The sequence below is a fragment of the Aethalodelphis obliquidens genome, unplaced genomic scaffold (assembly GCF_003676395.1).
Source record: "Aethalodelphis obliquidens isolate GAN/ISIS:26980383/991018 unplaced genomic scaffold, ASM367639v1 scaffold49, whole genome shotgun sequence".
In the NCBI taxonomy this organism is placed as follows: domain Eukaryota; kingdom Metazoa; phylum Chordata; class Mammalia; order Artiodactyla; family Delphinidae; genus Aethalodelphis; species Aethalodelphis obliquidens.
In genome coordinates this window covers 12108487-12125933 of record NW_020837993.1, presented here as the reverse complement: position 1 = coordinate 12125933, position 17447 = coordinate 12108487, and the positions used below count along the sequence as shown (strand labels likewise).

General features: G+C 37.6%; 1 protein-coding gene across 1 annotated transcript in view; it reads left to right on the top strand.

The window, feature by feature from the left end:
- The window catches only part of CERS3 (ceramide synthase 3), a 123255-nt gene extending 112556 nt beyond the window's left edge, over positions 1-10699 (top strand). Inside the window, exon 11 of the mRNA XM_027083229.1 lies at positions 7513-10699. Within this exon, the coding sequence (XP_026939030.1) occupies positions 7513-7680 (168 nt within the window). The 3' untranslated portion in view covers positions 7681-10699. The remainder of the gene's footprint in view (positions 1-7512) is intronic.
- Positions 10700-17447: the final 6748 nt, after the last annotated feature.

Sequence of the window (17447 nt, the reverse complement as noted above, 5' to 3'; positions counted from 1 at the left end):
ATGTACATAGTTGCAGTCCTGAAAAGTTGAGAATATATTAAAACCATGCAAGAATTCCTGTGCTTGAATGTACAATGGAATTAGATTCTAGGCTTGGATAATTACAAATGCAGGTCTGGCAGGACATTAGGGTGTCATGCACATTGTAGGGTATGCGGCATCCCTAGCCAATGCTCATTAAAAGTCAGTAGTGCTCCCCAACCTTTATGACTGTGAGGATGTCATACATTTCTAAAAGCCTGAATATGGTCCAGGCCCTCTTCTCAGAGGTGAGGGTGCTGGAGGATGTGGCTTCAAGCTATGGGGAGCATCCTCCAGGATGAATTTATTTCTCAGCTAAAGCAGCTATTCAAGTCCTGGAGAAAGGGGTGGGAAGACGCTAGTATGCCTTTCTGGGGAGAAATTAGTTTCTTTGTTTTGATTCAGATTTCCCCTTGTTCCCTACAAAAAACTTTTGAGGAAAGAAAAGGAGAGCCAAGAGGCACCATCCATGAAAGCAAACGTCAGCCAAGCATGGCCCTTCCCTCAAAGACTCCGTCTGCAGGGGGAGCACTCTGATCCTGGCTCCCAGCAAATCATGGAGAGGCTGCGTTTCTCTGTTGCATCTTAACTGATGAGATGCCAAGTTTATTCCTCAGTGTTTACAGTGAGCCTTGTTTATTTTGGGACCCTTTCTGTGTTGTTGTGAAAAGAGCAAAACATACAGAAAAGAGCCTATGAAGTTATATTTCTGTGATTAAGACAGCAGAATGTGTGTACGTTGTTGTTGATGTTGTTTAAGCTGTGTTTGCATGAAGCTTGTATGCAAGGAAGTATTTGGTTACATATACCCCAAGAATCTCCAGAGGTGGTCAGTTTTAGTCTTCAGGTCACAAAAAGGGAAAACTCTTATGGTTATGGATATCATCTTGAAAAATGATGCGTGAGGAAACAGCCTGCACCTTCCATAGTTTTTTTCTTTTCTAGGCTGGGTTTAATAGAGATGTTTCTGAACTGGCTTAGAGGGTCAGGGGTCAGATCCAACACTGGCCTTGCAGAGAGCTTGAGTTCTTGGTATTGTTTTAATAGTTCATACCATCATTATCTTTTGCAATGAAGTCTGATCTGCAGCAATTCCATCTGCATTCATTGGGACAGTGTTATTCTTCTAGGAGTTTTCCTCACAAAATTCCTTTCAGAACACTGTAAAGAAGAGGAGAAACATATTACTCTTAATTAAGAACTGTCCTTGAAGGAATTCCTGCATAAAGAAAATAGGAAACATCCTATTCCCAACAATAAAAATATCCTGACAACCAAAATGCCCGCATGAGCAATACTTTACTTAGCAGATGTTTATTGGGAAAACTATAGTGTTTGCGTTCTAAAAAGAAATACATTTAAGTTTTATTTTTAAACTTATCATCAGTGAAATTTATTTTTTCCTGTTGGTGTACAGTTCTGTGAATTTTAACACAAGTGTAGATTTGTGTAGCCATCACTATAATCTGGATACAGAATAATTCTGTCACCCCAATAACTCCTCCCTCCACCCCAGCTCTTGGCAGCCACTTATCTGTTCACCATCCCTACAGTTTAGTCTTTTTAAGAATGCCATGAAAACTACATCAGTATGTCTTTTGGTAGGTATAATTGTTTTACAATGTTGTGTTCGTTTTTTTTTGGGGGGGGGTAATAGTTGTTTTACAGTGTTGTGTTAGTTTCTACTGTATAGTGAAGTGATGCAGAGTTCCCCGTGTTATACAACAGGTTCTCTTTAGTTATCTATTTTATACATATTAGTGTATATATGTCAGTCTCAATCTCCCAATTCATCTCACCTCCCTTTCTGACCGGTGTGAGGTGAACCTCATTGTAGGTTTGATTTGCATTTCTCTAATAATTAGTGATGTTGAGAATCTTTTCATGTGCCTCTTGGCCATCTGTATGTCTTCTCTGGAGAAATGTCTATTTAGGTCTTCCACCCATTTTTGGATTGGGTTGGTTTTTGGGTTTTGGTTTTATTTTTGATATTGAGCTGAATGAGCTGTTTGTATATTTTGGAGATTAATCCTTTGTCCATTGATTCATTTGCAAAAATTTTCTCCCATTCTGAGGGTTGTCTTCATCTTGTTTATGGTTTCCTTTGCTATGCAAAAGCTTTTAAGTTTCCTTAGGTCCCATTTGTTTATTTTTGTTTTTATTTCTATTACTCTACAAGATGGGTCAAAAAAGATCTTGGGGCTTCCCTGGTGGCGCAGTGGTTGAGAGTCCGCCTGCCGATGCAGGGGACACGGGTTTGTGCCCCGGTCTGGGAAGACCCCACATGCCGCAGAGCGGCTGGGCCCGTGAGCCATGGCCGCTGAGCCTGCGCGTCCGGAGCCTGTGCTCCGCAACGGGAGAGGCCACAACAGTGAGAGGCCCGTGTAACGCAAAAAAAAAAAAAAAGATCTTGCTGTGATTTATGTCATAGAGTGTTCTTCCTATGTTTTCCTCTAAGAGTTTTATAGTGTCTGGTCTTACATTTAGGTCTTTAATCCATTTGGAGTTTAGTTTTGTGTATGGTGTTAGGGAGTGTTCTAATTTAAGTCTTTTACATGTAGCTGTCCAGTTTGCCCAGCACCACTTATTGAAGAGACTGTCTTTTCTCCATTGTATATCCTTGCCTCCTTTGTCATAGATTAGTTGACCATAGGTGCATGGGTTTATCTCTGGGCTGTCTGTCCTGTTCCATTGATCTATATTTCTGTTTTTGTGCCAGTATCATACTGTCTTGATTACTGTAGCCCTGTAGTACAGTCTGAAGTCAGGGTGCCTGATTCCTCCAGCCCCATTTTTTTTTTTTTTTTCTCAAGATTGCTTAGGCTATTCAGGGTCTCATTTGTCTTCATACAGATTTTAAGATTTTTTTGTTCTAGTTCTGTGAAAAATGTCATTGGTAATTTGATAGGGATTGCACTGAATCTGTAGATTTCTTTGGGTAGTATAGTCATTTTCACAATATTGATTCTTCCAACCCAAAAACATGGTATATCTCTCCATCTGTTTGTGTCATCTTTGATTTATTTCATCAGTTTCTTATAGTTTTCTGAGTACAGGTCTTTTATCTCCTTAAGTAGGTTTATTCCTAGTTATTTTATTCTTTTTGTTGCAATGGTGAATGGGATTATTTCCTTAATTTCTCTTTCTTACCTTTTGTTGTTAGTGTATAGTAATGCAAGAGTTTTCTGTGCATTAATTTTGTATCCTGCAACTTTACCAAATTCATTGATTAGCTCTAGTAGTTTTCTGGTGGCATCTTTAGGTTTTTCTATGTAGAGTATCATGTCATCTGTAAACATGATGGTTTTACTTCTTTTCCAATTTGTATTCTTTTATTTCTTTTTCTTCTCTGATTGCCATGGCTAGGACTTCCAATACTATGTTGAATAATAGTGGTGAGAGCAGACATCCTTGTCTTGTTCCTGATCTTAGAGGAAATGCTTTCAGTTTTTCACCATTGAGAATGATGTTTGCTGTGGGTTTGTCATATATGGCCTTTATTATGTTGAGGTAGGTTCCCTCTATGCCCACTTTCTGGAGAGTTTTTATTATAAATGGGTGTTGAATTTTGTCAAAAGCTTTTTCTGCATTTATTGAGACAATCATATGGTTTTTATTCTTCAGTTTGTTAATATGGTGTATCACATTGATTGATTTGTGTATATTGAAGATTCCTTGCATCCCTGGGGTAAATCCCACTTGATCATGGTGTATGATCCTTTTAATATGTTGTTGGATTCTGTTTGCTAGTATTTTGTTGAGGATTTTTGCATATATATTCATCAGTGATATTGGTCTGTAATTTTATTTTTTTGTGATATCTTTGTCTGGTTTTCGCATCCAGGTGATGGTGGCCTCATAGTATGAGTCTGGGAGTGTTCCTTCCTCTGCAATTTTTTGGAATAGTTTGAGAAGGATGGTGTTAGATCTTCTCTAAATGTTTGATAGAATTCACCTGTGAAGCCATCTGGTCTTGGACTTTTGTTTGTTGGGAGGGTAGGTAACCTTTTGAAACAAACTTTTTTCACTTAACATAATGCTTTTGAGATTCATCCAACTTCTTATAAATGTCAGTAGTTTGTACCTATTTATTGGTAAGTAGTATTCCATTGTATGGATGTACCATTCATTTACTTCTTGAAGAACATTTGGGTTGCTTACAATTTTGGGCAATTATGAATAGAGCTTTTATAAACATTTTTTTGTGTGTGAATATAAATTTTCATTTCTCTAGTGTAGATACTCTGGGGTAGGAATGCTGAGACATACAGTATATGTATGTTTGCCTTTATAAGTAAAAACTGTTTCCAAAGTGTCTATACCATTTTGCATTTCCATCAGCAGTGTATAAGAATTCCTTCCAGTTACTCTTCATCCTTGGTATTCTCAGGATTTTTAATTTTAGCTATTCTTATGATAGTTTTATCTAATCATGATTTTAATTTGCATTTTCCTAATGGCTAATGATATTGAATATCTTTTCATATGTTTATTTGACATCCTATATCCTCCTAGAAGTGTGTATTTTTAAATATTTTCCCATTTTTTAAATGTTTTTTCTTATTGTTGAGTTTTGAGAATTCTTTATTATCCATACTAGTTGGATATGGGATTTGTAATTACTATCTCCCAGTTTGTAACCTGTCTTTGTATTCTCTAAATAGTATCTTTCTTTTTTTTTTTAAATAGTACCTTTCATAGAGCAAAAGTTTTTAATTTTGATGCAGTACAGTTTATCATTTTTTTATGGAGTATGCTTTTTGTGTCTTGTCTAAGAACTCGTTATGCAACCCAAGGTCATAGGTTTTCTTCTAAAAGTTTTATAGTTTTATATTTTGCATTTAGATCTACAATTCATTTTGTGTTAACATATGTGTAAGGTTAAAATTTACTTTTTTGCCTATGGATTTCTCCTTGCTCCAGCACCATTTGTTGAAAAGACTATCCTTTCTCCATTAAATTGCTTTTGCACCTTTGTCAAAACTCAATTGGCAGTATTTGTGTGGGTGTGTTTCTAGATTCTCTATTCTGTTCCATTGATCTATTTGTTTACCCCTTTGCTAATACCATCCAGTCTTGATTACTATAACTTTATAGTAAAGTCTTAAAATTGGATAGTTCGAGTTTTCCAATTTTATTCTTCTTTTGCATAATTGCTTTAGCTATTCTAGTTCCTTTGCCTCTCCATATAGAATTTAGAATCAGCTTGTCTATATCTATAGGAAATCTTGCTAAGATTTTAATGGTATTATGTGGAATCTGTAGATCAATATGGGGATAATCAACATTTTTACTGTATTGAAACTTCCAAGCCATGAACATAGTATGTCTCTTTAGTTATTTAGATCTTTGATTTCTTTCTTCAGAGTTTTGTAGGTTTTACATGCAGATACTATACATGCTTTGTTACATTTGTACCTAAGTGTTTTATTTTTTGAAACTATTGTAAATGTTACTGACTTTTAAATTTCTGTTTTAGTTGGACATTGCTAGTCATGTTAGTTTACTATGGCTGCCATAACAAATTACTACAAACTTGGTGGCTTAAAAAAACAGAAATTTACTCTTTTACAGTTCTGGAGGTCAGAAGTCTACAATCAGTTTTGAGCAGAAATCAAAGTGTGGCAGATCTGTGTTCCCTTCACACACAGCAGGGAATCTGTTCTTTGCCTCTTCCAACTTCTGGTGGCTGCCAGCATTCCTTGGCTTGTAGCTACATCACTTCAATCTCTACCTCTTCTTCATATTGCCTTTCCTCTGTGTTGAATCCCCTCTGCCTCTCTTATAAAGACACATGTGATGGCATTGAGTGGCCACCTGGATAGTCCATGATAATCTCTCATCTCAAAATCCTTAATTTAATTAATAATATCTGCAAAAAACTTTACCATGTAAGGTAACATTCACAGATTGCAGAAATTAGGACCTAATATTTTTGAGGACATTTTTTAGCCTACTACATTAGTGTCTAGAAATCAAGATTGTGTGTGTGTGTGTGTGTGTGTGTGTGTGTGTGTGTGTGAGAGAGAGAGAGAGAGAGAGAGAGAGAGAGAAAGAAAAAGACAGAGAGACAGAGACAAAGAGAGAGAGAAAGAGATTTTATGTGTTGACCTTTTATCCTGCAGCCTTAGTACTAAACTCACATATTAATTCTAGGAGTTTTTTGGTTGATTCTTTGGTATTTTGTACATAAATAATAGAGACACTTTTATTTCTTTCTTCCCAATTTGTATGAATTTTATTTCTTTTTCTTGCCTTATTTCATTGACTAGGATTTCCAGTACAATGTGAATAGGAATGGTGAAAGTGAACATCCTTGCCTTATTCCTATTCTTAGGGGGAAAGCATTCAGTTATTCACCGTTAAGTATGATGTTAGCTTCTATTCCTTCTTTGTAGAGAAGTTTTACAATTTTTTTTTATCATGAATGGATGTTGAATTTTGTCATATGATTTTTCTGCATCAATTGATATAATCATTTTTTCCCTTCTTTAGATTATTAATATGATGGATTACATTCATTGATTTCCAAATATTGAACCAGCTTTGCATTACTGGGACAAACCCCACTTTATCATAGTATAATTTTTTATACATTCCTGGTTTTGATTTGGAATATTTTATTAAGGATTTTAATGTCTATGTTCATTAAAGATATTGCTCTGTAGCTGTATTTTCTTATACTGTCTGTCTGGTTTTTGTATCAGGGTAATTCTGGCCTCATAAAATAAATTGGGATGTGATCCCTCCTCTTTTTTCTAGAAGAGATTGTGGAGATTTGGTGTTATTTCTTCTTTATACATTTCATGGAATTTGCCAGTGAAACCATTTGTGCCTGATATTCTTTTTCAGAAGATTTTAAACTACATATTTAATTTTTTTTCATATTTTTAAGACTACTCAGGTTATCTCTGTTTCAATTTCATTGATTTCTCATCTCTGTTATTTCCTTCCTTTTGCTCATTTTGGGCTTATTTTGCTTTTCTTTTTTTTTTTTTTTTCCTAGTTTCGTAAGTTGGAAGCTCATATTATTACAGACTTTTCTTCTTTTCTAATATAAACATTTAATGGTATACATTTTCTTTTAAACACTGTTTTAACTACACTGAAGAAAATGTGATGTGTTTTAATCTTAATTCAAAATGTTTTCTAGTATCCCTTGAGACTTACTCTTTTGATCCACTGATTATTTATAAGAGTGTTGATTAATTTCCAAGTGTTCTGAAATTTTCCCATTATTTTTTTATATTGATTTCTAGCTTAATTCCATTAGGACCTGAAACATATTTTGCATAATTTTGATTCTTTAAGTTTGTTAAGGTTTATTTTATGATCCATGATATGTTCTATGTTGGTGAATGTTTGGTTGTTTGAATATTGTGTTTTCTCTGAAGGGAGCCATATCTCTAAACTGAGCCCATTTGTTTGCTTATTCACTCAAGAGTCTTTCTGGAAGGTTGTCACTCACAGCCCATTGTTTCTTTTGTCTAGAATATCCAGGATGTGAGAAGTGATGATGAGGATGAGTATGAAGAGGAAGAGGTTGAGGAAGAGAAGGAGGAGAAGGAAGAAGCCACTGAAGGCAAAGAGACAGACGGTTTGAAGAATGGGCTTGGGGCCAACAGGCACCTCATTCCCAATGGTCAGCATGGCTGTTAGCTTGAAGCCCGCATAGCTCCTGGTGCACAGTGCGCTGCAAGGGCTGCTGGGAGCCGGAAGTGCTCCCTCCTCCATTGCTGTAGCCTCAGGACCCACAGGGACCACAGATTTTGCCCTTCCCTCTTTCTAACCAGCACCTTCCCCCCCACCAAGACGTATTTAACAAAATGTTAATTTGTGTTAAAATGTTTAATATAAGCATCTCCATGGATTTTACTGGAGTTAGGACTCAGATTTCAAAGATTTCTCCTGAGAACCCTTCCACTTCTAATTGTTCCATTCATGAATTTAGACGTTTGGAGCCCACTTTGTTGTAGGCCTTCCCCTTCCCACCTTGCCTGTCCTCAGGATACTTTGGGAAGTGCTAAGTCAACCCACTTTTTCCAGGTGCGTTTAGCCACAGAGAGCAGCTCATTTCCCAAAAATGAGCTAGAAGTGGCAATGGAATGGTGGTGGCAGGACCAAACCAGGGGGCCAAGCTTCCAGGGCTCACGGATCCCTTTCTGCCATGGGCAGTGTTTAAACCTTCCATGCCGTGTGCTTCGTCTCTCCGATGGGAATAACCAGACCTGCCCTGCCCCCTCACAGGGTTGGAATAAGGATCAAATGAGATAATAATGGAAGTGAGAGTGCATACTGTAGGCTATGGTGTTGCTGTTACCTGACCCTCTTTTCACTGTGATCACAGTCCCGTTTGGGAGAGAAGCCTGGTGAAACTTGGCACTGAACAGGCCTGAACAAAAGGCACAGTCTTGAAGAATTCCTTTTAAATGTGTCTGGAAATACCTAAACATGCAAGTACCCAGAAAGCTGTTTCCAGTTTATCTGGTAACTATTTATTTGTTAGCTTCCCAAAGGTAATTCTCAAATCCCCCAGGTTCTCATCCCTCAGGTTCCATGGCCAAGGGGAGGGAGTTTGGGCCCCATTCCTTCTTGTCCTTTGCTGATTTCTCACTTATTTCCTCTCTGAAAGGGACGCTTCCCTGCTGTGGCCCTGAACCCCTCCTTCAGGCCAGCAGAGCTACCCAGCAGGCCATAGGGTCTACCTGGGGGCCTCTCTGGGGGCACTGGACCCAAGTCAGGTTGTTCCCCTAGCCACTATCACCCAGGAAGCCCAGTTTCTGGGGCATGTGTTTGAGCTCCTGATCAAAGGAGGTCTTGGAAAAACAAAGAGACTCTGTACTTTAAATCCCTGCTCTCCAACCCAATCAGAGTGCACAACAGTAAAGCAGAACAAAACAAAGGGCTGGAAAACACCCCTGAGAATGTCCAAGGACAGGTGCTTGAGTCAGTGTCAGCCCCTGGGGCTGCCTTACCTCTCTGGGAGGACAGGTAGGGGCTGGAGGGTCAGTAGCCACCTCTCGACCCCCACAGGGATACATCTCGAGGCCAGCGTGCAGGGCAGACCTCAGAGACTTTCTCAGGTTACTGACTGAGGAGAGGCAGAGCCTTGTAGAGGAAGAGCCTGAGCAAAATGTGCAACTTTTCCCCACCCAATCTCTCATATTTTGGGGTCACATTTTGCATCTTCATCCTGTTTTGCTCAGGGCCCGTATTATAAAGCCAAGTAAGTGGAAGCTAAGACTGTGGGGACTAGTAAAACCCACACAGACTCTACCAATGGGGGCTGCAACCTCTGGAGCACAAAGGACACTGTATACAGTAAAGGTGTCTGTTTTTTTTTTTTTTTTTTTCAGTAAAAAGATGTTTTTAAAAGCTTCAGGCTAAACAAAAACAACAAACTTCAAAATTCTTTCCCAACAAAATTTCTTTTTGAAGAATTGTTAGAACAACAGAAAAACGTGTCAGGTTTCTCTGCATAATATTTGCATTTATGAGTACAATAACATTATATGTGTAATGTATATTATAAATCTCAAATGCCTCCAGTCACTTTAGGGCGTAGCTGTTGAATTATTATCAATATTTATATTATTTTTTTTTGGTGAAAGATCACACTAAGATATTATTTTTATGTTCCAGTTAACAGTTTTTTCCTTGATTTATTTTGGTCTTGTCTCTGTACCAAATAACTTCTTGCTTTAGGTAAAAAAAGTGTTTAGTTGTTGCTCTATCCTCCAGTTCTTTCTTTTTTTTCTTATTTGAACATTGAAGGTAAAATTGATATGCCAATTTCAACTATCTGTGATACAGCTGGAAGCACTAAACTATCTCTTAAGAGGTAGAGATGCATATTTTGTAACATTTTTAGGGCTTTTGTGGTTAATTTTAAGGGTAACCTGTCTTTCTACAGGAAACAAGAGCTCACAGTATATACCAGATGACTTTATAAAAATGTAGTCCACCATGCCGCCAGTATTATTGTAATGGTAATGACTTACAATAAAACAGAGACAGAGCCCAGCATGTGTGGTGATTGAGTAGATTCAGCACACACATTGTTTGGCTTCTTAGAGATCATTACTAGTCCTATTGAGTGGCGGAAACAAAGATTTGCCAGTCCTCTAGAAACACCCTGCAGGGAATCGGGGAGCAATGGAGAACAGAGCCAAGTTAGGACATTAGGGCTGCTGGCCTTGGGGTACCAGACACCAGAGAGGAGAGGTAACAGGTCAGGCCTGACTGGGCTGAGTATCTTGGCTGTGCACAGTGTAGACAGACAGATGCTTGTGGGCTGGAGACTAACCTGGGCCACAGCACCTGAGCCCTGTAGCAGGCCCTGTAGAAGTGCTAAGTGCATGGTCCTAAAGATATTTTCTCAGCCCCCTTTTATATACCTACCTTTCAAAGGTGGAGGAGGAAATAGAGTCTATTGATGGTTCAACTGGCTGTCCATCAGAATTACCTATTGAGCTTAAAACACACCTTGCCTGCTCCATATTTAGATTAAGTACTTCTGGAATAAGAAAAAGGAATTTGCATTTTAACCAAGTCCATGTGCTTCTGAAGAGCAGTCAGGACTCTGTGTGACCCCACTTGGTTTTATTCCTACTAGCAGTTTTATATGCTAATAAATGAGAATATACAATGATACAGAATATTTACTCCAAAATAAATTCAAATAAAATAATAAAGGAGAAAAGGAAACATGAGAGCAGTCAAGACAAATAGAAAACATTGTAAGAGTTTTACACTGGTTAGTACAATGGCAGTACTAATTACCAAATCCAAATTTATAGGTAATTACATCCAATGTAAGAACAGAGTACCAGATCAGATTTTTTAATACTCCAACTATAGGCTACTTACAAGAGATATGCTATAAATATATGCAGAAAGAAATGTTGAAAGTAAAAGGAGGGATAAAGGTATACCATGCAAACTCTATCCCCAAAAAGCTGACATAGCTATTCTAATATCAGACAAAGGCAAGAAGAGCTAGTGGGTATTAAGAGGAATGTTTCATAACAGTGAAAGGGATCAGTCCACCAGGAAAATATTTAAAAATTAAATCTGTATACACTGAATAATATGCCTTTAAAATATATAAAGAAAAATTTTACAGAATTAAAAGGAGTAACAAAGTCATAATTGTGTTTGGGTGGTTTTAACACACCATTCAGTATCTGATAGAAACAGCCAACCAAAAAGCAATAAGAATACAGAAGATTTGAACAATGAAATGAACAAAATTGGCCCAGATGACATATGTAGAGAGAGCACTGTACCCAACAAATGCAGGCACACATTCTTTTCAGGTGCATGTGAACATTTACCCAAACTGACCACATGATAGGCCTTAAAACAAATCCTAAAACATTTCAAAGGTTTTAAATCATATAGAGTATGATCACTGATCACAGTGAAATTAGACAAGAAAAATCACCTATTTTTTTTTTAAATCACCTATTTTTAAGTTAAGTAATGCACTTCTAAATGTAGCAAAGAAGCAATCACAATGGAAATAAAACATTTTAAAATGAATTATAATAAAAAATAATGAAAAGTATGTAGGATTCAACTAGTGACAAATTTAGAAGAAATTTTATAATATTAAAAGCTTTTAGGGGCTTCCCTGGTGGCGCAGTGGTTGAGAATCCACCTGCCAGTGCAGAGGACACGGGTTCGAGCCCTGGTCTGGGAAGATCCCACATGCTGCGGAGCAACTGGGCCCGTGAGCCACAACTACTGAGCCTGCGCGTCTGGAGCCTGTGCTCCACAACAAGAGAGGCCGCGACAGTGAGAGGCCTGCACACCGCGATGAAGAGTGGGCCCCCACTCGCCACAACTAGAGAAAGCCCTCGCACAGAAACGAAGACCCAACACAGCCAAAAAATAAATAAATAAATGTCTCAAAAAAAGTAAAAAGGGAAATTAATAAAATAGAAAACAAACATATAATAGAGAATATCACAAAACCAAAAGTTGGTTCTTTAAAAGAAAACAATTCATAAAGCAAGACTGATCAAGAAAGACACAAATAACTAATAGTAGGAATGAAAAGGATCTGTCACTATAGATCAAACAAAGAACAAATAATAGGAGAATATCATGAGCAACTTTATGTCAATAGATTTGAAGATGTAAATAAAATGTGTAAGTTCCTAGAAAACTACAGCTTGTCAAAATGGGCACAAGAAGAAACAGATATCTAAATAGCCTTCTATACAAAACAATTAAATCTGATATTTTAAAATATGTCCCCCCTTAAAAAAATCTTTAGGCCCAGATGGCTTATACAGTAAATTCTTCCAATATTTAAGGAAGAATTAACAGAAGTATTACACAAACTTTTCCAGAGAAAAAAGGAAGGAACACTTCACATTTGTTTTACAAGGCTAGCATAATCTTGATACTAAAATCTGACAAGAGTATTAGGAGAAAAAGACCCAACAAGTATAGGCTAAGTCATTCATAAACATAGGTGCAAATTTTCTAAACAAAAGCAAACTGAATTCAGCAATATGTAAAGAAGACAGTGCATAGCAAACAAGTTGAGTTTATTTCAGGGACATGTTGTTGATTTACTATTTCAAAATCAATGTTATTAACCATTTTAAGAGAATAAAGGAAAACCCAAATCTTCAAAAGCCTATATAAAATTCAACCTCCATTCATTTAAAAAAAAAAAAAACTCACAGAAAAGTAGGAAGGAATTTCCTTTATCTGATAATAGCATCTTCAAAAAGTGTAAAGCCAGTATCATCTAATGCTATAATGGTGAGATATTGAGTTTTATCCCCTGGGATTATCACTGAGACAAAAATGTCCACTATCTTCAAGGAGGCCCATCATCCTGAATATATTCAACATTGTATTTTTCATCCCAGCCAGTATAATATTTAATAAATAAATAAATATTACAAAGCTCAAAAGGAAATAATTGTTACTACAAATGTAAATGCAAAAAATCCCCACACATTGTATGTGTGTGTAAATTTATACAGAAATGCCAAGGATTAAGACTGGCTAATACAATTATCTGTAAAGGAACATATTAATGAATCAGATTAGATAATAAAGAACTTCTGTTTCTCAAAAGACACCATTAAGAGAGTGAAAAGGCAAGTCATGGAGTTGGAGAAAATAATTGGCAACACTTATAACTGACAAAGGGCTTGTTATCCAGTATATATAAAGAGGTCCTACTCATCCCCCCAAAAATATACAACCCAATAAAAAAAAATGAACAGGCACTTAACCAACACTTTACAAAACACCATATCTAAATGTTCAATAAACATATGAAAAGGTGCTCAATTTCATTAATCATTAGAAAGACTCATAGTACCAAATGGCAATCACATGGAACAATGGAAACTCACACACTGTTGGAGGAGTATAAACAGTTATAACTACTTTGAAAAATAGTTTGTCATCATTTCCTAAAATTGGACATATGCACATATCATAACCCAGTAATTTCACTCCTAGGTACATACTAGAAAGGCACACGTAAAAGCACAAAAAGAATGCACATGAATGTTCATATCAGCAATGTTAACAACTCTGAAGGGCACTTCCCAAATGTCCATCAAGAGTAAAATGGACAATTGTGGTCTATTTACAATACAGGATACTGTAGAGCAATGAAAATGAACCAACTGGTACTTGCAACAATATAGTTTCCTCTTACGATCTTAATGTTTTGTAAAAGACTCTAATGCAAAATGAACAGTTAATAGCGCGGACCCCAGAAACGGGCATGAGATGCTAAGGCTGCTGCTGCCGCCACCAAGAAGCCTGTGTGCGAGAACAGGTCACTATCCACAGCCCCCTTCCGGGGACCCTGTGCAGCCCGCCACTGCCAGAGTCCCGGGATCCAGGGACAACTTCCCCGGGAGAACGCACAGCGCGCCTCAGGCTGGTTCAACGTCACGCCGGCCTCTGCCACCACAGGCTCACCCCACACTCCGTGCCTCTCCCTCCCCCTGGCATGTGTGAGCCAGAGTCCCCGAAGCAGCTGCTCCTTTAACCCCGTCCTGTCTGAGTGAAGAACAGACACCATCTGGTGACCTACGTGCAGAGGCGCGGCCAAATCCAAGGCTGAGTCCCTGGGAGCTGTGAGAACAAAGAAGAGAAAGGGAAATCTCTCCCAGCAGCCTCAGAAGCAGCGGATTAAAGCTCCACAATCAACTTGATGTACCCTGCATCTGTGGAATACCTGAATAGACAATGAATCATCCCAAAGTGAGGAGGTGGACTTTGAGAGCAAGATTTATGATTTTATCCCCTTTTCCTCTTTTTGTGTGTATGTGTATGCTACTGTGTGAGATTTTGTCTGTATAGCTTTGCCTCCACCATTTGTCCTAGGGTTCTACCCGTCCATTTAAAAATTTTTTTCAATAATTATTTTTTATTTTAATACCTTTATTATATTTTATCTTACTTATTTTATTTTACTTTATCTTCTTTATTCCTTTCTTTTTTCCTTCCTTCCCTCCTTCCTTCCTTCCTCCCTCCATCCCTCCCTCCTTTCTTTCTTTCTTTCTTCTTCTACTAATTCTTTCTTTCTACTTTTTCTCCCTTTTATTCTGAGCCATGTGGATGAAAGGCTCTTGGTGCTGCAGCCAGGAGTCAGTGCTGTGCCTCTGAGGTTGGAGAGCCAATTTCAGGACACTGGTCCACAAGAGACCTCCCAGCTCCACATAATATCAAACGGTGAAAATCTCCCAGAGATCTCCATCTCAACACCAGTACCCAGCTTCACTCAATGACCAGCAAGCTACAGTGCTGGACACTCTATGCCAAACAACTAGCAAGACAGGAACACAACCCCCCCCATTAGCAGAGAGGCTGCCTAAAATCATAGTAAGTCCACAGACACCCCAAAACATACCACCAGACGTGGACCTGCCCACAAGAAAGACAAGATCCAGCCTCATTCACCAGAACACAGGCACTAGTCCCCTCCACCAGGAAGCCTACACAACCCGCTGAACCACCTTTAGCCACTGGGGACAGACACCAAAAACAACGGGAACTACGAACCTGCAACCTGCAAAAAGGAGACCCCAAAGACAGTAAGATAAGCAAAATGAGAAGACAGAAAAACACACAGCAGATAAAGGAGCAAGATAAAAACCCACCAGACCTAACAAATGAAGAGGAAATAAGCAGTCTACCTGAAAAAGAATTCAGAATAATGATAGTAAAGATGATCCAAAATCTTGGAAATAAAACGGACAAAATGCAAGAAACATTTAACAAGGATCTAGAAGAACTAAAGGTGAAACCAGCAATGATGAACAACACAATAAATGAACTTAAAAATACTCTATTTGGGATCAATAGCAGAATAACTGAGGCAGAAGAATGGATAAGTGACCTGGAAGATAAAATAGTGGAAATAACTACTGCAGAGCAGAATAAAGAAAAAAGAATGAAAAGAACTGAGGACAGTCTCAGACACCTCTGGGACAACATTAAACACAACAACATTCGAATTATAGGGGTTCCAGAAGAAGAAGAGAAAAAGAAAGGGACTGGGAAAATATTTGAAGAGATTATAGTTGAAAACTTCCCTAATCTGGGAAAGGAAATAGTTAATCAAGTCCAGGAAGCACAGAGAGTCCCATACAGGAAAAATCCAAGGAGAAATACACCAAGACACATATTAATCAAACTGTCAAAAATTAAATACAAAGAAAACATATTAAAAGCAGCAAGGAAAAACAACAAATAACACACAAGGGAATCCCCATAAGGTTAACAGCTGATCTTTCAGCAGAAACTCTGCAAGCCAGAAGGGAGTGGAAGGACATATTTAAAGTGATGAAGGAGAAAACCCCACAACCAAGATTACTCTTCCCAGCAAGGATCTCATTCAGATATGATGGAGAAATTAAAACTTTTACAAACGAGCAAAGCTGAGAGAGTTCAACACCACAAAATGGGCTTTACAACAAATGCTAAAGGAACTTCTCTAGGCAAGAAACACAAGAGAAAGAAAAGACCTACAATAACAAACCCAAAACAATTAAGAAACTGGGAATAGGAACATACATATCGATAATTACCTTAAATGTAAGTGGATTAAATGCTCCCACCAAAAGACACAGACTGGCTGAATGGATACAAAAGCAAGACCCATATATATGTTGTCTGCAAGACACCCACTTCAGACCTAGAGACACATACAGAATGAAAGTAAGGGGATGAAAAAAGATATTTCATGCAAATGGAAACCAAAAGAAAGCTGGAGTAGCAATTCTCATATCAGACAAAATAGACTTAAAAATAAAGACTATTAGAAGAGACAAAGAAGGACACTACATAATGATCAAGGGATCGATCCAAGAAGAAGATATAACAATTGTAAATATTTATGCACCTAACATAGGAGCACCTCAATACATAAGGCAAATAATAACAGCCATTAAAGGGGAAATCAACAGTAACACATTCATAGTAGGGGACTTTAACACCCCACTTTCACCAATGGACAGATCATCCAAAATGAAAATAAATAAGGAAACACAAGCTTTAAATGATACATTAAACAAGATGGACTTAATTGATATTTATAGGACATTCCATCCAAAAACAACAGAATACACATTTTTCTCAAGTGCTCATGGAACATTCTCCAGGATAGATCATATCTTAGGTCACAAATCAAGCCTTGGTAAATTTAAGAAAATTGAAATTGTATCAAGTATCTTTTCTGACCACAATGCTATGAGACTAGATATCAATAACAGGAAGAGATCTGTAAAAAATACAAACACATGGAGGCTAAACATTACACTACTGAATAACAAAGTGATCACTGAAGAAATCAAACAGGAAATAAAAAAAATACCTACAAACAAATGACAATGGAGACACGACGACCCAAAACCTATGGGATGCAGCAAAAGCAGTTCTAAGAGGGAAGTTTATAGCAATACAATCTTACCTTAAGAAATAGGAAACATCTCGAATAAACAACCTAACCTTGCACCTAAAGCAATTAGAGAAAGAAGAACAGAAAAACCCCAAAGTTAGCAGAAGGAAAGAAATCATAAAGATCAGATCAGAAATAAATGAAAAATAAATGAAGGAAACTATAGCAAAGATCCATAAAACTAAAAGCTGGTTCTTTGAGAAGATAAACAAAATTGATAAACCATTAGCCAGACTCATCAAGAAAAAAAGGGAGAAGACTCAAATCAATAGAAATAGAAAAGAAACAGGAGAAGTAACAACTGACACAGCAGAAATACAAAAGATCATGAGAGATTACTACAAGCAACTCCATGCCAGTAAAATGGAAAACCTGGAAAAAATGGACAAACTCTAAGAAAAGCACAACCTGCCAAGACTGAATCAGGAAGAAATAGAAAATATGAACAGACCAATCACAAGCTTGAAATTGAAACTCT